This window comes from Nerophis lumbriciformis, linkage group LG11, assembly GCF_033978685.3.
Source record: "Nerophis lumbriciformis linkage group LG11, RoL_Nlum_v2.1, whole genome shotgun sequence".
Classification (NCBI taxonomy): domain Eukaryota; kingdom Metazoa; phylum Chordata; class Actinopteri; order Syngnathiformes; family Syngnathidae; genus Nerophis; species Nerophis lumbriciformis.
Window position 1 is genome coordinate 51,170,610 of NC_084558.2, and position 24,397 is coordinate 51,195,006.

The window sequence follows — 24,397 nt, forward strand, 5'->3', positions numbered from 1 at the left end:
TGTGTAAACACAAAGGTGTGTGAGTGTGTGTGTGTGTGTGTGTGTGTGTGTGTGTGTGTGTGTGTGTGTGTGTGTGTGTGAACATATAGGTACTGTGTTATGTGTGTGTGTGTGTGAACATAAATGTACTGTGTTGTGTGAGCATGAGTGAATGTGTGTGAACATAAAGGTTGTGTGTGTGTGTGTGTGTGTGTGTGTGTGTGTGTGTGTGTGTGTGTGTGTGTGTGTGTGTGTGTGTGTGTGTGAACATACAGGTACTGTGTTATGTGTGAGCGTGAGTGAGTGTGTGTGTTAACATAAAGGTAGTGTGTGTGTGTTTGTGAACATATAGGTACTGTGTGTGAGTGAGTGAGTGTGTGTAAACACAAAGGTGTGTATGTGTTAACATAAACGTAGTGTGTGTGTGTTTGTGAACATAAAGGTACTGTGTGTGAGTGAATGAGTGTGTGTAAACACAAAGGTGTGTGAGTGTGTGTGTGTGTGTGTGTGTGTGTGTGTGAACATAAAGGTACTGTGTGTGAGTGAGTGAGTGTGTGTAAACACAAAGGTGTGTGAGTGTGTGTGTGTGTGTGTGTGTGTGTGTGTGTGTGTGTGTGTGTGTATGTGTGTGTGTGTGTGTTGACTCACACGAAAAAAAAAGTACTGTTATTACAAACCCCGTTTCCATATGAGTTGGGAAATTGTGTTAGATGTAAATATAAACGGAATACAATGATTTGCAAATCATTTTCAACCCATATTCAGTTGAATATGCTACAAAGACAACATATTTGATGTTCAAACTCATAAACTTAATTTTTTTTTGCTCCCAAGCTCTTTATGACAGTACAGCTGAGTAGAAGAACCACCAGAGACAGAATAGGTATTTTGTCATTTTATCTCCAAAGCTTTGGAAATATAATGAGACCAGTCCAGCATAGAACATTCAATCGCGCAGCTAAGATGGTCTGATCTAAAATATGGAAATCTTCTCTTCCTCCCACCCTCGTTGTCTTGTCTCTCTTTCTCGCCCAAACACATGCCCATTGTCCTCCTCAGCTGGACACAGGAACAGATAAGGAAAAGGAGTATCTCTCCTCCTTACATTCCAAAGTCAAGGTTAGCACACAGTATTTGCAGACAACCAAAAGACCACAATTGGAAGAAGAACACTAGCTTGTTTTGTAATACGATTATGAAAATAAAGAAGTAACACTTAAATACGGATATATGTAAATATCTGCCTCCGACAATTCCCAATCATGGCACCCACCTGTTCCCAATTTGCCTGCTCACCTGTGGGATGTTCCAAATAAGTGTTTGATGAGCATTCCTCAACTTTATCAGTATTTATTGCCACCTTTCCCAACTTCTTTGTCACGTGTTGCTGGCATCAAATTCAAAAGTTAATGATTATTTGCAGTTTGAACATCAAATATGTTGTCTTTGTAGCACATTCAACTGAATATGGGTTGAAAAGGATTTGCAAATCATTGTATTCCTAACACAATTTCCCAACTCATATGGAAACGGGGTTTGTATATTGCCTTATTATTGATCTTACATACAGTAGGCACTAGGTACTATGTCATACTTGCCAACCTTGAGACCTCCGATTTCGGGAGGTGGGGGCGTGGTCGGGGGTGGGGCAGGGCGTGGTTGAGGGCGTGGTTAAGAGGGGAGGAGTATATTGACAGCTAGAATCCACCAAGTCAAGTATTTCATACATATATATATATATATATATATATATATATATATATATGTATGTGTGGGGAAAAAAATCACAAGACTACTTCATCTCTACAGGCCTGTTTCATGAGGGGTTCCCTCAATCATCAGGAGATTTTAATGGAAGCATTCACATACCATGGTTTATATAGGGCACAGAGTGGGTGGGTACAGGCTGGCGTAGGGGCGTGGTGATTGGCTCATGTGTTACCTAGGAGGTGTTTCCGTCTGTGGCGGCATGCTGATACAATTTCGCTGCGCTTGTTGAGGGATGACAGGTCTGGGCGGTAGATAATAAACAGTTTCTCTTTCAAGCATAGGTTGCATCTTTTATTACCACTATTGTAAGGTGTGCTGGATGCAAGAATTTGCCATGTTATTGAATATTCAACATTATTGTCTTTGAGGTCCCAAATGTGTTTGCTGAGTTCTGTGGTATTCCGCAGACATATATATATATATATATATATATATATATATATATATATATATATATATACGAAAAGAATACCTACCGGAATCAATAAAAGGCTATCGATGCTGTCATCTAGCAAAGCTGAATTTGACCAAGCAACCCCCCCGTACCAAAAAGCCCTTGATGAAAGCGGATACAATTTCACCCTCACCTATGAACCCACGCCAGGAAACCAGCCAAAAAAGAACAGAAAACGGAACGACATCATCTGGTACAACCCCCCATACAGCAAAAACGTCTCAACTAACATTGGACACAAATTCCTCAATCTGATTGACAAACACTTTCCCAAAGACAACATCCTAAGAAAAGTATTCAACAAGAACAACATTAAATTGAGCTACAGCTGTATGAACAATATGCAACAAATCATCTCAAACCACAACAAAACAATTGCAAATGAGCCGTCGGCCCTCAGACAGAGCGACTCCAAAACCAACAAAGGATGTAATTGTCGAAAGAAACCTGATTGCCCCCTCAACGGGGGGTGCTTACAAACATCAGTTGTCTACCAATCTAAGGTAATACGCAAGGACATTAACACATCCGACACATATGTAGGATTAACCGAGGGAGAATTCAAAACCAGATGGAACAATCACAAGGCTTCTTTCAGGAACAAAAACCTGCGAAATACCACAGAACTCAGCAAACACATTTGGGACCTCAAAGACAATAATGTTGAATATTCAATAACATGGCAAATTCTTGCATCCAGCACACCTTACAATAGTGGTAATAAAAGATGCAACCTATGCTTGAAAGAGAAACTGTTTATTATTTACCGTCCAGACCTGTCATCCCTCAACAAGCGCAGCGAAATTGTAACAACATGCCGCCATAGACGGAAACACCTCCTAGGTAACACATGAGCCAATCACCACGCCCCTAGGCCAGCCTGTACCCACCCACTCTGTGCCCTATACAAACCATGGTATGCGAATGCTCCCATTAAAATCTCCTGACGATTGAGGGTACCCCCCCTCATGAAACAGGCCTGTAGAGATGAAATAGTCTTGTGATTTTTTTCCCACACATACATATATATATATATATATATATATATATATATATATATATATATATATATATATATATATATATATATATATTTGTATATATATATATATATATATATATATATATATATATATATATATATATATATATATATATATATATATATATATCTACATCCTGAAAATATGCAATTAAAACTGTGTTTAGATAATTGATACTTCAAACTTGCATAAATAAATATTAAGGAATATAACATAACTTGGCTTCTGAGAGCTTCAAAATGTAATGAATAAAATGCTAAAGTTGTTGATAAACAAGCAATTATTTTAATAATTAAATATGGTCATTTTAAATGAATTATTATGATCATTTAAAATTAATTATTTCAAATATGTTTATTTTAATGTATAATTCTAATGCCTGGATGTAATAAGGAGTCAGAAAAAATACAAATAAAAATACAATTAATTTTGATGTTTTTAGCCAAATACAGTAAAAATTTATTTATTTATTTTCTTTTTAAATTAATAAATATATTTATTTTTAGGTAAGATAAACAGTATTTAAAATTAATTATTTCAAATATGTTTATTTTAATGTATAATTCTAATGCCTGGATGTAATAAGGAGTCAGGAAAAATACAAATAAAAATACAATTAATTTTGATGTTTTTAGCAAAATACAGTAAAAATGTATTTATTTATTTTCTTTTTAAATTAATAAATATATTTATTTTTAGGTAAGATAAACAGTATTTAAAATTAATTATTTCAAATATGTTTATTTTAATGTATAATTCTAATGCCTGGATGTAATAAGGAGTCAGGAAAAATACAAATAAAAATACAATTAATTTTGATGTTTTTAGCAAAATACAGTAAACATTTTTTTTTTTTTTTTTTTTTTTTTTTAATTAATAAATATATTTATTTTTAGGTAAGATAAACAGTATTTAAAATTAATTATTTCAAATATGTTTATTTTAATGTATAATTCTAATGCCTGGATGTAATAAGGAGTCAGAAAAAATACAAATAAAAATACAATTAATTTTGATGTTTTTAGCAAAATACAGTAAAAATGTATTTATTTATTTTCTTTTTAAATTAATAAATATATTTATTTTTAGGTAAGATAAACAGTATTTAAAATTAATTATTTCAAATATGTTTATTTTAATGTATAATTCTAATGCCTGGATGTAATAAGGAGTCAGAAAAAATACAAATAAAAATACAATTAATTTTGATGTTTTTAGCAAAATACAGTAAAAATGTATTTATTTATTTTCTTTTTAAATTAATAAATATATTTATTTTTAGGTAAGATAAACAGTATTTAAAATTAATTATTTCAAATATGTTTATTTTAATGTATAATTCTAATGCCTGGATGTAATAAGGAGTCAGGAAAAATACAAATAAAAATACAATTAATTTTGATGTTTTTAGCAAAATACAGTAAAAATGTATTTATTTTTTTAATTAATAAATATATTTATTTTTAGGTAAGATAAACAGTATTTAAAATTAATTATTTCAAATATGTTTATTTTAATGTATAATTCTAATGCCTGGATGTAATAAGGAGTCAGGAAAAATACAAATAAAAATTCAATTAATTTTGATGTTTTTAGCAAAATACAGTAAAAATGTATTTATTTATTTATTTTTTAAATTAATAAATATATTTATTTTTAGGTAAGATAAACATAATAATACAGTCTGGATGATTTATTTCTTGTCACCCTGTCTGAAAAAAGGCTGTCCTCACTCAGGTCCGCATGGAGGCCACGCCCCCTCCAGCTCCGCCTGAAAATCGGGAGATTTTCGGGAGAATATTTGTCCCGGGAGGTTTTCGGGAGAGGCGCTTGAATTTCGGGAGTCTCCCGGAAAATTCGGGAGGGTTGGCAAGTATGTACTATGTTGACTCACACGGGGGGAAAAAAAAAGTACTGGCATTTTTCAAAGGCAGTGTAGTACCTTTTTAAAAATGAATTAGTACCACATTACTTCTTTATATCGTACAACCCTATTTTTGGTGGAGATGTTGCGTCCCGTTTCGGGCCCCTGGCCTTGGAGCATCGGGGGGACCACAGACTGGTTTTGCTGGCAGAACGACCTGTTTCCACGCATCAAAAATCTCCCGTGCAGTTCGGGGTGTGTTCCGACGCCCGTCGTCTTTCAGAGCGCCGAGACGCCGCCCAAAAGGGGGTGGAGTTTGAGGCGTCCTGACAGCGACCGGCTTTCCTTCGGGCCGCAAACGTCACATTTTCACCTCCTCGTCGTTCAGGCAAGTGTGGCGTTGACCTCTGGATAGTCCATCCCTCCTGGTTTGAGGTCTCTAGTGGTTTCTGATGGCATCTTAAAGGGAAGAATCAGTTTTTAGAAGTGAGGTGTGGAACCAGTCTGGCAGGGTGGACTGGTGCTTCATGTTGGGTAATACCAGTTTCTCTTCTTCGCCGTCTCTATCAATCCTTTCTTTCCTCACAAGCTCTTCTGCTCACCTTTATTATGAAGGCCGGAAATGTTCACAAACACCATTTGTTTCTTTGTTTGAACCACAAAGGTTTCCTGGATTTTGATGCACTAAAGAAGCTTCTGGAAGGCTGCAGGACTTGACCGGAGCAAAGGGCAAGGGCTATTTTTCCTTCTTGTTGGACCTGTGTGTGTGTGTGTGTGTGTTTGTGTGTGTGTTGTGTGCTTTGTAAGTCCTTTCAGTCAGCAAGATGAGCAAAACGAAGAACAAAAGTGAGAACAAGACAGAAAAAGCTTTAGCGGCTGAAAAGGAGCACTTTGGGAAACAACAGGTAAGGATTTTTCTTTTGTTATTGTAAGCTCTTATTGGCTTTTTCCAGGTCCAATTCACTAAAATACATCAAATATTGTTACATCATTGACATGTAGTGTTAATAATTGAACAAAACCAGAGTTTTTATGGTTTAATTCACTAAAAGACATCAAATATTGCCTCATTATTGATATTATATACTGTTAATAAATAAATGAAACAGCACTTTTTTAGTCTTACTCACTAAAATACATCAAATATTGCCTCATTGTTTATATTATATACTGTTAATAAATTGATGAAACAGCACTATTTTATTCCCATCCACTAAAATACATCAAATATTGCTACGTCATGGACATATACTGTTAATAATTGAACAAAACCACAGTTTTTTGTGGTTTAATTCACTAAAATACATCATTTATTGCCACATTATTCACATATAGTGTCAATAAATAAATGAGACAGCACTTTTTTTTAGTCCAATTCACTAAAATACATCAAATATTCTTGAATTATTGACATATACTGTTAATAAATTGATGAAACAGCACATTTTTAGTCCCATTCACTAAAATACATCAAATATTGCCACATTATTGATATTATATACTGTAAATAAATTGATGAAACAGCACTATGTTAGTCACATTAACAAAAATACATCAAATATTGCCTCAATATTGATATTATATACTGTAAATGTATAGTTAAAACAGCACTTTTTTAGTCACATGAACAAAATACATCAAATATTCTTGAATTATTGACATGTAGTGTTAATAATTGAACAAAACCACAGTTTTTTGTGGTTTAATTCACTAAAATACATCATTTATTGCCACATTATTCACATATAGTGTCAATAAATAAATGAGACAGCACTTTTTTTTAGTCCCATTCACTAAAATACATCAAATATTGTTACATCATTGACATGTAGTGTTAATAATTGAACAAAACCAGAGTTTTTATGGTTTAATTCACTAAAATACATCAAATATTGCCTCATTATTGATATTATATACTGTTAATAAATAAATGAAACAGCACTTTTTTACTCTTACTCACTAAAATACATCAAATATTGCCTCATTGTTTATATTATATACTGTTAATAAATTGATGAAACAGCACTATTTTATTCCCATTCACTAAAATACATCAAATATTGCTACGTCATGGACATATACTGTTAATAATTGAACAAAACCACCGTTTTTTGTGGTTTAATTCACTAAAATACATCATTTATTGCCACATTATTCACATATAGTGTCAATAAATAAATGAGACAACACTTTTTTTTAGTCCCATTCACTAAAATACATCAAATATTCTTGAATTATTGACATATACTGTTAATAATTGAACAAAACCACAGTTTAATTCACTAAAATGCATCATTTATTGACACAATATTGACACATACTGTAGAAAATAAATGACATTACACTTTTTTAGTCCCATTCACTAAAATACGTCAAATATTCTTGAATTATTGACATATACTGTTAATAAATTGATGAAACAGCACATTTTTAGTCCCATTCACTAAAATACGTCAAATATTGCTACGTCATGGACATATACTGTTAATAATTGAACAAAAAACACAGTTTTTTGTGGTTTAATTCACTAAAATACATCATTTATTGCCACATTATTCACATATAGTGTCAATAAATAAATGAGACAGCACTTTTTTTTAGTCCCATTCACTAAAATACATCAAATATTGTTACATCATTGACATGTAGTGTTAATAATTGAACAAAACCAGAGTTTTTATGGTTTAATTCACTAAAAGACATCAAATATTTCCTCATTATTGATATTATATACTGTTAATAAATAAATGAAACAGCACTTTTTTAGTTTTACTCACTAAAATACATCAAATATTGCCTCATTGTTTATATTATATACTGTTAATAAATTGATGAAACAGCACATTTTTAGTCCCATTCACTAAAATACGTCAAATATTGCCACATTATTGATATTATATACTGTAAATAAATTGATGAAACAGCACTATGTTAGTCACATTAACAAAAATACATCAAATATTGCCTCAATATTGATATTATATACTGTAAATGTATAGTTAAAACAGCACTTTTTTAGTCACATGAACAAAATACATCAAATATTCTTGAATTATTGACATGTAGTGTTAATAATTGAACAAAACCACAGTTTTTTGTGGTTTAATTCACTAAAAGACATCAAATATTGCCTCATTATTGATATTATATACTGTTAATAAATAAATGAAACAGCACTTTTTTAGTCTTACTCACTAAAATACATCAAATATTGCCTCATTGTTTATATTATATACTGTTAATAAATTGATGAAACAGCACTATTTTATTCCCATTCACTAAAATACATCAAATATTGCTACGTCATGGACATATACTGTTAATAATTGAACAAAACCACAGTTTTTTGTGGTTTAATTCACTAAAATACATCATTTATTGCCACATTATTCACATATAGTGTCAATAAATAAATGAGACAACACTTTTTTTTAGTCCCATTCACTAAAATACATCAAATATTCTTGAAATATTGACATGTAGTGTTAATAATTGAACAAAACCAGAGTTTTTATGGTTTAATTCACTAAAATACATCAAATATTGCCGCATTGTTTATATTATATACTGTTAATAAATTGATGAAACAGCACTATTTTATTCCCATCCACTAAAATACATCAAATATTGCTTCATTATTGATATTATATACTGTAAATAAATTGATGAAACAGCACTTTTTTAGTCTTACTCACTAAAATACATCAAATATTGCCTCATTGTTTATATTATATACTGTTAATAAATTGATGAAACAGCACTATTTTATTCCCATCCACTAAAATACATCAAATATTGCTACGTCATGGACATATACTGTTAATAATTGAACAAACCCACAGTTTTTTGTGGTTTAATTCACTAAAATACATCATTTATTGCCACATTATTCACATATAGTGTCAATAAATAAATGAGACAGCACTTTTTTTTAGTCCAATTCACTAAAATACATCAAATATTCTTGAATTATTGACATATACTGTTAATAATTGAACAAAACCACAGTTTAATTCACTAAAATGCATCATTTATTGACACAATATTGACACATACTGTAGAAAATAAATGACATTACACTTTTTTAGTCCCATTCACTAAAATACGTCAAATATTCCTGAATTATTGACATATAGTGTGACTATATTGACAATACAATGCTTTTTATGGTCAAATTCATTAAGCTACATCAAATATTGCCACATTATTGACATATATTGTATATTTATTGACAAAGCACTGCTTTACATGATCAAATTCACTAAAATGCATCAAATATTGCTACATCATTGACATACTTTGTTTTTTATTTTGTCCCACTCACTAAAATACATTATACATTGTCACATTATTGACATTTACTGTCAATAATTATATTACATATCACTTCTTTTGCTCAAATTCACTAAAAGACATCAAATATTGCTTCATTATTGATATTATATACTGTTAATAAATAAATGAAACAGCACTTTTTTAGTCTTACTCACTAAAATACATCAAATATTGCCTCATTGTTTATATTATATACTGTTAATAAATTGATGAAACAGCACTATTTTATTCCCATTCACTAAAATACATCAAATATTGCTACGTCATGGACATATACTGTTAATAATTGAACAAAACCACCGTTTTTTGTGGTTTAATTCACTAAAATACATCATTTATTACCACATTATTCACATATAGTGTCAATAAATAAATGAGACAGCACTTTTTTTAGTCCCATTCACTAAAATACATCAAATATTCTTGAATTATTGACATATACTGTTAATAAATTGAGGAAACAGCACATTTTTAGTCCCATTCACTAAAATACGTCAAATATTGCCACATTATTGATATTATATACTGTAAATAAATTGATGAAACAGCACTATGTTAGTCACATTAACAAAAATACATCAAATATTGCCTCAATATTGATATTATATACTGTAAATGTATAGTTAAAACAGCACTTTTTTAGTCACATGAACAAAATACATCAAATATTCTTGAATTATTGACATGTAGTGTTAATAATTGAACAAAACCACAGTTTTTTGTGGTTTAATTCACTAAAATACATCATTTATTGCCACATTATTCACATATAGTGTCAATAAATAAATGAGACAGCACTTTTTTTTAGTCACATTCACTAAAAGACAGCAAATATTACCTCATTATTGATATTATATACTGTTAATAAATAAATGAAACAGCACTTTGTTAGTCTTACTCACTAAAATACATCAAATATTGCCTCATTGTTTATATTATATACTGTTAATAAATTGATGAAACAGCACTATTTTATTCCCATTCACTAAAATACATCAAATATTGCTACGTCATGGACATATACTGTTAATAATTGAACAAAACCACAGTTTTTTGTGGTTTAATTCACCAAAACACATCATTAATTGCCACATTATTCACATATAGTGTCAATAAATAAATGAGACAGCACTTTTTTTAGTCCAATTCACTAAAATACATCAAATATTGTTACATCATTGACATGTAGTGTTAATAATTGAACAAAACCAGAGTTTTTATGGTTTAATTCACTAAAAGACATCAAATATTGCCTCATTATTGATATTATATACTGTTAATAAATAAATGAAACAGCACTTTTTTAGTCTTACTCACTAAAATACATCAAATATTGCCTCAATATTGATATTATATACTGTAAATGTATAGTTAAAACAGCACTTTTTTAGTCACATGAACAAAATACATCAAATATTCTTGAATTATTGACATGTACTGTTAATAATTGAACAAAACCACAGTTTTTTTGTGGTTTAATTCACTAAAATACATCATTTATTGCCACATTATTCACATATAGTGTCAATAAATAAATGAGACAACACTTTTTTTTAGTCCAATTCACTAAAATACATCAAATATTGTTACATCATTGACATGTAGTGTTAATAGTTGAACAAAACCAGAGTTTTTATGGTTTAATTCACTAAACGACATCAAATATTGCCTCATTATTGATATTATATACTGTTAATGAATAAATGAAACAGCACTTTTTTAGTCTTACTCACTAAAATACATAAAATATTGCCACATTTTTTATATTATATACTGTTAATAAATTGATGAAACAGCACTATTTTATTCCCATTCACTAAAATACATCAAATATTCTTTAATTATTGACATATACTGTTAATAATTGAACAAAACCACAGTTTAATTCTCAAAAATGCATCATTTATTGCCACATTATTCACATATAGTGTCAATAAATAAATGAGACAACACTTTTTTTTAGTCCAATTCACTAAAATACATCAAATATTGTTACATCATTGACATGTAGTGTTAATAATTGAACAAAACCAGAGTTTTTATGGTTTAATTCACTAAACGACATCAAATATTGCCTCATTATTGATATTATATACTGTTAATGAATAAATGAAACAGCACTTTTTTAGTCTTACTCACTAAAATACATAAAATATTGCCTCATTGTTTATATTATATACTGTTAATAAATTGATGAAACAGCACTATTTTATTCCCATTCACTAAAATACATCAAATATTGCTACGTCATGGACATATACTGTTAATAATTGAACAAAACCACAGTTTTTTGTGGTTTAATTCACTAAAATACATCATTTATTGCCACATTATTCACATATAGTGTCAATAAATAAATGAGACAACACTTTTTTTAGTCCAATTCACTAAAAGACATCAAATATTGCTTCATTATAGATATTATATACTGTTAATAAATAAATGAAACAGCATTTTTTTAAATCTTACTCACTAAAATACATCAAATATTGCCTCATTTTTTAGATTATATACTGTTAATAAATTGATGAAACAGCACTATTTTATTCCCATTCACTAAAATACATCAAATATTGCTACGTCATGGACATATACTGTTAATAATTGAACAAAACCACAGTTTTTTGTGGTTTAATTCACTAAAATACATCATTTATTGCCACATTATTCACATATAGTGTCAATAAATAAATGAGACAACACTTTTTTTTAGTCCCATTCACTAAAATACATCAAATATTCTTGAATTATTGACATATACTGTTAATAAATTGATGAAACAGCACATTTTTAGTCCCATTCACTAAAATACGTCAAATATTGCCACATTATTGATATTATATACTGTAAATAAATTGATGAAACAGCACTATGTTAGTCACATTAACAAAAATACATCAAATATTGCCTCAATATTGATATTATATACTGTAAATGTATAGTTAAAACAGCACTTTTTTAGTCACATGAACAAAATACATCAAATATTCTTGAATTATTGACATGTAGTGTTAATAATTGAACAAAACCAGAGTTTTTATGGTTTAATTCACTAAAAGACATCAAATATTGCCTCATTATTGATATTATATACTGTTAATAAATAAATGAAACAGCACTATTTTATTCCCATTCACTAAAATACATCATTTATTGCCACATTATTCACATATAGTGTCAATAAATAAATGAGACAGCACTTTTTTTTAGTCCAATTCACTAAAATACATCAAATATTGTTACATCATTGACATGTAGTGTTAATAGTTGAACAAAACCAGAGTTTTTATGGTTTAATTCACTAAAAGACATCAAATATTGCCTCATTATTGATATTATATACTGTTAATAAATAAATGAAACAGCACTTTTTTAGTCTTACTCACTAAAAGACATCAAATATTGCTACGTCATGGACATATACTGTTAATAATTGAACAAAACCACAGTTTTTTGTGGTTTAATTCACTAAAATACATCATTTATTGCCACATTATTCACATATAGTGTCAATAAATAAATGAGACAGCACTTTTTTTTAGTCCAATTCACTAAAATACATCAAATATTGCCACATTATTGATATTATATACTGTAAATAAATTGATGAAACAGCACTATGTTAGTCACATTAACAAAAATACATCAAATATTGCCTCAATATTGATATTATATACTGTAAATGTATAGTTAAAACAGCACTTTTTTAGTCACATGAACAAAATACATCAAATATTCTTGAATTATTGACATATACTGTTAATAATTGAACAAAACCACCGTTTAATTCACTAAAATGCATCATTTATTGACACAATATTGACACATACTGTAGAAAATAAATGACATTACACTTTTTTAGTCCCATTCATAAAAATATGTCAAATATTCCTGAATTATTGACATATAGTGTGACTATATTGACAATACAATGCTTTTTATGGTCAAATTCATGAAGCTACATCAAATATTGCCACATTATTGACATATATTGTATATTTATTGACAAAGCACTGCTTTACATGATCAAATTCACTAAAATGCATCAAATATTGCTACATCATTGACATACTTTGTTTTTTATTTTGTCCCACTCACTAAAATACATTATACATTGTCACATTATTGACATTTACTGTCAATAATTATATTACATATCACTTCTTTTGCTCAAATTCACTATACAATACATCAAATATTGCTTCATTATTGATATTATATACTGTTAATAAATAAATGAAACAGCACTTTTTTAGTCTTACTCACTAAAATACATCAAATATTGCCTCATTGTTTATATTATATACTGTTAATAAATTGATGAAACAGCACTATTTTATTCCCATTCACTAAAATACATCAAATATTGCTACGTCATGGACATATACTGTTAATAATTGAACAAAACCACAGTTTTTTGTGGTTTAATTCACTAAAATACATCATTTATTGCCACATTATTCACATATAGTGTCAATAAATAAATGAGACAGCACTTTTTTTTAGTCCCATTCACTAAAATACATCAAATATTGTTACATCATTGACATGTAGTGTTAATAATTGAACATAACCAGAGTTTTTATGGTATAATTCACTAAAAGACATCAAATATTGCCTCATTATTGATATTATATACTGTTAATAAATAAATGAAACAACACTTTTTTAGTCTTACTCACTAAAAGACATCAAATATTGCCACATTATTGATATTATATACTGTAAATAAATTGATGAAACAGCACTATGTTAGTCACATTAACACAAATACATCAAATATTGCCTCAATATTGATATTATATACTGTAAATGTATAGTTAAAACAGCACTTTTTTAGTCACATGAACAAAATACATCAAATATTCTTGAATTATTGACATGTAGTGTTAATAATTGAACAAAACCACAGTTTTTTGTGGTTTAATTCACTAAAATACATCATTTATTGCCACATTATTCACATGCAGTGTCAATAAATAAATGAGACAACACTTTTTTTATTCCCATTCACTAAAATACATCAAATATTGTTACATCATTGACATGTAGTGTTAATAATTGAACAAAACCAGAGTTTTTATGGTTTAATTCACTAAAAGACATCAAATATTGCCTCATTATTGATATTATATACTGTTAATGTATAGTTAAAACAGCACTTTTTTAGTCACATGAACAAAATACATCAAATATTGCCTCAATATTGATATTATATACTGTAAATGTATAGTTAAAACAGCACTTTTTTAGTCACATGAACAAAATACATCAAATATTCTTGAATTATTGACATGTAGTGTTAATAATTGAACAAAACCAGAGTTTTTATGGTTTAATTCACTAAAAGACATCAAATATTGCCTCATTATTGATATTATATACTGTTAATAAATAAATGAGACAGCACTTTTTTAGTCTTACTCACTAAAATACATCAAATATTCTTGAATTATTGACATATACTGTTAATAATTGAACAAAACCACAGTTTAATTCACTAAAATGCATCATTTATTGACACAATATTGACACATACTGTAGAAAATAAATGACATTACACTTTTTTAGTCCCATTCACTAAAATACGTCAAATATTCCTGAATTATTGACATATAGTGTGACTATATTGACAATACAATGCTTTTTATGGTCAAATTCATTAAGCTACATCAAATATTGCCACATTATTGACATATATTGTATATTTATTGACAAAGCACTGCTTTATATGATCAAATTCACTAAAATGCATCAAATATTGCTACATCATTGACATACTTTGTTTTTTATTTTGTCCCACTCACTAAAATACATTATACATTGTCACATTATTGACATTTACTGTCAATAATTATATTACATATCACTTCTTTTGCTCAAATTCACTAAAAGACATCAAATATTGCCTCATTATTGATATTATATACTGTTAATAAATAAGTGAAACAGCACTTTTTTACTCTTACTCACTAAAATACATCAAATATTGCCTTATTGTTTATATTATATACTGTTAATAAATTGATGAAACAGCACTATTTTATTCCCATCCACTAAAATACATCAAATATTGCTACGTCATGGACATATACTGTTAATAATTGAACAAAACCACAGCTTTTTGTGGTTTAATTCACTAAAATACATCATTTATTGCCACATTATTCACATATAGTGTCAATAAATAAATGAGACAGCACTTTTTTTTAGTCCCATTCACTAAAATACATCAAATATTGCTACGTCATGGACATATACTGTTAATAATTGAACAAAACCACAGCTTTTTGTGGTTTAATTCACTAAAATACATCATTTATTGCCACATTATTCACATATAGTGTAAATAAATAAATGAGACAACACTTTTTTTAGTCCAATTCACTAAAATACATCAAATATTCTTGAATTATTGACATGTAGTGTTAATAATTGAACAAAACCAGAGTTTTTATGGTTTAATTCACTAAAAGACATACAATATTGCCTCATTATTGATATTATATACTGTTAATAAATAAATGAAACAGCATTTTTTTAAATCTTACTCACTAAAATACATAAAATATTGCCACATTTTTTATATTATATACTGTTAATAAATTGATGAAACAGCACTATTTTATTCCCATTCACTAAAATACATCAAATATTGCTACGTCATGGACATATACTGTTAATAATTGAACAAAACCACCGTTTTTTGTGCTTTAATTCACTAAAATACATCATTTATTGCCACATTATTCACATATAGTGTAAATAAATAAATCAGACAACACTTTTTTTAGTCCAATTCACTAAAATACATCAAATATTGCCTCAATATTGATATTATATACTGTAAATGTATAGTTAAAACAGCACTTTTTTAGTCACATGAACAAAATACATCAAATATTCTTGAATTATTGACATGTAGTGTTAATAATTGAACAAAACCACAGTTTTTTGTGGTTTAATTCACTAAAATACATCATTTATTGCCACATTATTCACATATAGTGTCAATAAATAAATGAGACAGCACTTTTTTTTAGTCCCATTCACTAAAATACATCAAATATTCTTGAATTATTGACATATTCTGTTAATAATTGAACAAAACCAGAGTTTTTATGGTTTAATTCACTAAAAGACATCAAATATTGCTTCATTATTGATATTATATACTGTTAATAAATAAATGAAACAGCACTTTGTTAGTCTTACTCACTAAAATACATCAAATATTGCTACGTCATGGACATATACTGTTAATAATTGAACAAACCCACAGTTTTTTGTGGTTTAATTCACTAAAATACATCATTTATTGCCACATTATTCACATATAGTGTCAATAAATAAATGAGACAGTACTTTTTTTAGTCCCATTCACTAAAATACATCAAATATTCTTGAATTATTGACATATACTGTTAATAATTGAACAAAACCACAGTTTAATTCACTAAAATGCATCATTTATTGACACAATATTGACACATACTGTAGAAAATAAATGACATTACACTTTTTTAGTCCCATTCACTAAAATACGTCAAATATTCCTGAATTATTGACATATAGTGTGACTATATTGACAATACAATGCTTTTTATGGTCAAATTCATTAAGCTACATCAAATATTGCCACATTATTGACATATATTGTATATTTATTGACAAAGCACTGCTTTACATGATCAAATTCACTAAAATGCATCAAATATTGCTACATCATTGACATACTTTGTTTTTTATTTTGTCCCACTCACTAAAATACATTATACATTGTCACATTATTGACATTTACTGTCAATAATTATATTACATATCACTTCTTTTGCTCAAATTCACTAAAAGACATCAAATATTGCCTCATTATTGATATTATATACTGTTAATAAATAAATGAAACAGCACTTTTTTAAATCTTACTCACTAAAATACATCAAATATTGCCTCATTGTTTATATTATATACTGTTAATAAATTGATGAAACAGCACTATTTTATTCCCATTCACTAAAATACATCAAATATTGCTACGTCATGGACATATACTGTTAATAATTGAACAAAACCACCGTTTTTTGTGCTTTAATTCACTAAAATACATCATTTATTGCCACATTATTCACATATAGTGTCAATAAATAAATGAGACAGCACTTTTTTTTAGTCCCATTCACTAAAATACATCAAATATTGTTACATCATTGACATGTAGTGTTAATAATTGAACAAAACCAGAGTTTTTATGGTTTAATTCACTAAAAGACATCAAATATTGCCTCATTATTGATATTATATACTGTTAATAAATAAATGAAACAGCACTTTTTTAGTCTTACTCACTAAAAGACATCAAATATTGCCTCATTGTTTATATTATATACTGTTAATAAATTGATGAAACAGCACTATTTTATTCCCATTCACTAAAATACATCAAATATTGCTACGTCATGGACATATACTGTTAATAATTGAACAAAACCACAGTTTTTTGTGGTTTAATTCACTAAAATACATCATTTATTGCCACATTATTCACATATAGTGTCAATAAATAAATGAGACAACCCTTTTTTTATTCCCATTCACTAAAATACATCAAATATTGTTACATCATTGACATGTAGTGTTAATAGTTGAACAAAACCAGAGTTTTTATGGTTTAATTCACTAAAAGACATCAAATATTGCCTCATTATTGATATTATATACTGTTAATAAATAAATGAAACAGCATTTTTTTAGTCTTACTCACTAAAATACATCAAATATTGCCTCATTGTTTATATTATATACTGTTAATAAATTGATGAAACAGCACTATTTTATTCCCATTCACTAAAATACATCAAATATTGCTACGTCATGGACATATACTGTTAATAATTGAACAAAATCACAGTTTTTTGTGGTTTAATTCACTAAAATACATCATTTATTGCCACATTATTCACATATAGTGTCAATAAATAAATGAGACAGCACTTTTTTTTAGTCCCATTCACTAAAATACATCAAATATTCTTGAATTATTGACATGTAGTGTTAATAATTGAACAAAACCCCAGTTTTTATGGTTTAATTCACTAAAAGACATCAAATATTGCCTCATTATTGATATTATATACTCTTAATAAATAAATGAAACAGCACTTTGTTAGTCTTACTCACTAAAATACATCAAATATTGCCTCATTGTTTATATTATATACTGTTAATAAATTGATGAAACAGCACTATTTTATTCCCATTCACTAAAATACATCAAATATTGCTACGTCATGGACATATACTGTTAATAATTGAACAAAACCACAGTTTTTTGTGGTTTAATTCACTAAAATACATCATTTATTGCCACATTATTCACATATAGTGTCAATAAATAAATGAGACAACCCTTTTTTTATTCCCATTCACTAAAATACATCAAATATTGTTACATCATTGACATGTAGTGTTAATAGTTGAACAAAACCAGAGTTTTTATGGTTTAATTCACTAAAAGACATCAAATATTGCCTCATTATTGATATTATATACTGTTAATAAATAAATGAAACAGCATTTTTTTAGTCTTACTCACTAAAATACATCAAATATTGCCTCATTGTTTATATTATATACTGTTAATAAATTGATGAAACAGCACTATTTTATTCCCATTCACTAAAATACATCAAATATTGCTACGTCATGGACATATACTGTTAATAATTGAACAAAACCACAGTTTTTTGTGGTTTAATTCACTAAAATACATCATTTATTGCCACATTATTCACATATAGTGTCAATAAATAAATGAGACAGCACTTTTTTTTAGTCCCATTCACTAAAATACATCAAATATTCTTGAATTATTGACATATACTGTTAATAATTGAACAAAACCAGAGTTTAATTCACTAAAATGCATCATTTATTGACACAATATTGACACATACTGTAGAAAATAAATGACATTACACTTTTTTAGTCCCATTCACTAAAATACGTCAAATATTCCTGAATTATTGACATATAGTGTGACTATATTGACAATACAATGCTTTTTATGGTCAAATTCATTAAGCTACATCAAATATTGCCACATTATTGACATATATTGTATATTTATTGACAAAGCACTGCTTTATATGATCAAATTCACTAAAATGCATCAAATATTGCTACATCATTGACATACTTTGTTTTTTATTTTGTCCCACTCACTAAAATACATTATACATTGTCACATTATTGACATTTACTGTCAATAATTATATTACATATCACTTCTTTTGCTCAAATTCACTAAAAGAAATCAAATATTGTTTCATTATTGATATTATATACTGTTAATAAATAAATGAAACAGCACTTTTTTAGTCTTTCTCACTAAAATACATCAAATATTGCCTCATTGTTTATATTATATACTGTTAATAAATTGATGAAACAGCACTATTTTATTCCCATTCACTAAAATACATCAAATATTGCTACGTCATGGACATATACTGTTAATAATTGAACAAAACCACAGTTTTTTGTGGTTTAATTCACTAAAATACATCATTTATTGCCACATTATTCACATATAGTGTCAATAAATAAATGAGACAACACTTTTTTTAGTCCCATTCACTAAAATACATCAAATATTGTTACATCATTGACATGTAGTGTTAATAATTGAACAAAACCAGAGTTTGTATGGTTTAATTCACTAAAAGACATCAAATATTGCCTCATTATTGATATTATATACTGTTAATAAATAAATGAAACAGCACTTTTTTAGTCTTACTCACTAAAATACATCAAATATTGCCTCATTGTTTATATTATATACTGTTAATAAATTGATGAAACAGCACTATTTTATTCCCATTCACTAAAATACATCAAATATTGCTACGTCATGGACATATACTGTTAATAATTGAACAAAACCACAGTTTTTTGTGGTTTAATTCACTAAAATACATCATTTATTGCCACATTATTCACATATAGTGTCAATAAATAAATGAGACAGCACTTTTTTTAGTCACATTCACTAAAATACATCAAATATTGTTACATCATTGACATGTAGTGTTAATAATTGAACAAAACCACAGTTTTTTGTGGTTTAATTCACTAAAATACATCATTTATTGCCACATTATTCACATATAGTGTTAATAAATAAATGAAACAACACTTTTTTTTAGTCCAATTCACTAAAATACATCAAATATTCTTGAATTATTGACATGTAGTGTTAATAATTGAACAAAACCAGAGTTTTTATGGTTTAATTCACTAAAAGACATCAAATATTGCCTCATTATTGATATTATATACTGTTAATAAATAAATGAAACAGCATTTTTTAAAATCTTACTCACTAAAATACATCAAATTTTGCCACATGTTTTATATTATATACTGTTAATAAATTGATGAAACAGCACATTTTTAGTCCCATTCGCTAAAATACGTCAAATATTGCTACGTCATGGACATATACTGTTAATAATTGAACAAAACCACAGTTTTTTGTGGTTTAATTCACTAAAATACATCATTAATTGCCACATTATTCACATATAGTGTCAATAAATAAATGAGACAACACTTTTTTTTAGTCCAATTCACTAAAATACATCAAATATTGTTACATCATTGACATGTAGTGTTAATAATTGAACAAAACCAGAGTTTTTATGGTATAATTCACTAAAAGACATCAAATATTGCCTCATTATTGATATTATATACTGTTAATAAATAAATGAAACAGCACTTTTTAAATCTTACTCACTAAAATACATCAAATATTGCCTCATTGTTTATATTATATACTGTTAATAAATTGATGAAACAGCACTATTTTATTCCCATTCACTAAAATACATCAAATATTGCTACGTCATGGACATATACTGTTAATAATTGAACAAAACCACAGTTTTTTTGTGGTTTAATTCACTAAAATACATCATTTATTGCCACATTATTCACATATAGTGTAAATAAATAAATGAGACAACACTTTTTTTAGTCCAATTCACTAAAACACATCAAATATTCTTGAATTATTGACATGTAGTGTTAATAATTGAACAAAACTAGAGTTTTTATGGTTTAATTCACTAAAAGACATCAAATATTGCCTCATTTTTTTATTATATACTGTTAATAAATTGATGAAACAGCACTATTTTATTCCCATTCACTAAAATACATCAAATATTGCTACGTCATGGACATATACTGTTAATAATTGAACAAACCCACAGTTTTTTGTGGTTTAATTCACTAAAATACATCATTTATTGCCACATTATTCACATATAGTGTCAATAAATAAATGAAACAACACTTTTTTTTAGTCCCATTCACTAAAATACATCAAATATTCTTGAATTATTGACATATACTGTTAATAATTGAACAAAACCACAGTTTAATTCTCTAAAATGCATCATTTATTGACACAATATTGACACATACTGTAGAAAATAAATGACACGACACTTTTTTAGTCCCATTCACTAAAATACGTCAAATATTCCTGAATTATTGACATATAGTGTGACTATATTGACAATACAATGCTTTTTATGGTCAAATTCATTAAGCTACATCAAATATTGCCACATTATTGACATATATTGTATATTTATTGACAAAGCACTGCTTTACATGATCAAATTCACTAAAATGCATCAAATATTGCTACATCATTGACATACTTTGTTTTTTATTTTGTCCCACTCACTAAAATACATTATACATTGTCACATTATTGACATTTACTGTCAATAATTATATTACATATCACTTCTTTTGCTCAAATTCACTATACAATACATCAAATATTGCTTCATTATTGATATTATATACTGTAAATAAATAAATGAAACAGCACTTTGTTAGTCTTACTCACTAAAATACATCAAATATTGCCTCATTGTTTATATTATATACTGTTAATAAATTGATGAAACAGCACTATTTTATTCCCATTCACTAAAATACATCAAATATTGCCTCATTGTTTATATTATATACTGTTAATAAATTGATGAAACAGCACTATTTTATTCCCATTCACTAAAATACATCAAATATTGCTACGTCATGGACATATACTGTTAATAATTGAACAAAACCACAGTTTTTTGTGGTTTAATTCACTAAAAGACATCAAATATTGCCACATTATTCACATATAGTGTAAATAAATAAATGAGACAGCACTTTTTTTAGTCCCATTCACTAAAATACATCAAATATTGTTACATCATTGACATGTAGTGTTAATAATTGAACAAAACCAGAGTTTTTATGGTTTAATTCACTAAAAGACATCAAATATTGCCTCATTATTGATATTATATACTGTTAATGAATAAATGAAACAGCATTTTTTTAGTCTTACTCACTAAAAGACATCAAATATTGCCTCATTGTTTATATTATATACTGTTAATAAATTGATGAAACAGCACTATTTTATTCCCATTCACTAAAATACATCAAATATTGCTACGTCATGGACATATACTGTTAATAATTGAACAAAACCACAGTTTTTTGTGGTTTAATTCACTAAAATACATCATTTATTGCCACATTATTCACATATAGTGTCAATAAATAAATGAGACAGCACTTTTTTTTAGTCACATTCACTAAAATACATCAAATATTCTTGAATTATTGACATATACTGTTAATAATTGTACAAAACCACAGTTTAATTCACTAAAATGCATCATTTATTGACATAATATTGACACATACTGTAGAAAATAAATGACACGACAATTTTTAGTCCCATTCACAAAAATACGTCAAATATTCCTGAATTATTGACATATAGTGTGACTATATTGACAATACAATGCTTTTTATGGTCAAATTCATGAAGCTACATCAAATATTGCCACATTATTGACATATATTGTATATTTATTGACAAAGCACTGCTTTACATGATCAAATTCACTAAAATGCATCAAATATTGCTACATCATTGACATACTTTGTTTTTTATTTTGTCCCACTCACTAAAATACATTATACATTGTCACATTATTGACATTTACTGTCAATAATTATATTACATATCACTTCTTTTGCTCAAATTCACTAAAAGACATCAAATATTGCCTCATTATTGATATTATATGCTGTTAATAAATAAATGAAACAGCACTTTGTTAGTCTTACTCACTAAAATACATCAAATATTGCCTCATTGTTTATATTATATACTGTTAATAAATTGATGAAACAGCACTATTTTATTCCCATTCACTAAAATACATCAAATATTGCTACGTCATGGACATATACTGTTAATAATTGAACAAAACCACAGTTTTTTGTGGTTTAATTCACTAAAATACATCATTTATTGCCACATTATTCACATATAGTGTCAATAAATAAATGAGACAGCACTTTTTTTTAGTCACATTCACTAAAATACATCAAATATTGTTACATCATTGACATGTAGTGTTAATAATTGAACAAAGCCACAGTTTAATTCACTAAAATGCATCATTTATTGACACAATATTGACACATACTGTAGAAAATAAATGACATTACACTTTTTTAGTCCCATTCACTAAAATACGTCAAATATTCCTGAATTATTGACATATAGTGTGACTATATTGACAATACAATGCTTTTTATGGTCAAATTCATTAAGCTACATCAAATATTGCCACAATATTGACATATATTGTATATTTATTGACAAAGCACTGCTTTATATGATCAAATTCACTAAAATGCATCAAATATTGCTACATCATTGACATACTTTGTTTTTTATTTTGTCCCACTCACTAAAATACATTATACATTGTCACATTATTGACATTTACTGTCAATAATTATATTACATATCACTTCTTTTGCTCAAATTCACTAAAAGACATCAAATATTGC

The 24,397-nt window shown here is 27.7% G+C and overlaps 1 protein-coding gene across 3 annotated transcripts in view; it reads left to right on the forward strand.

Moving 5' to 3' along the window:
- LOC133610203 (huntingtin-interacting protein 1-related protein-like) overlaps window positions 1-24,397 on the forward strand; it is a 132,080-nt gene that overhangs the window by 15,253 nt on the left and 92,430 nt on the right. Inside the window, exons 1-2 of one of the 3 annotated variants that reach the window (XM_061966309.2) lie at window positions 5,186-5,644; window positions 5,775-6,015. In XM_061966309.2, the coding sequence (XP_061822293.1) occupies window positions 5,935-6,015 (81 nt within the window). In that variant the 5' untranslated portion in view covers window positions 5,186-5,644; window positions 5,775-5,934. Of the gene's footprint in view, window positions 1-5,185; window positions 5,645-5,701; window positions 6,016-24,397 lie in introns of those variants that run through there. The other 2 variants (XM_072914173.1, XM_072914172.1) reach the window with 2 other exon arrangements.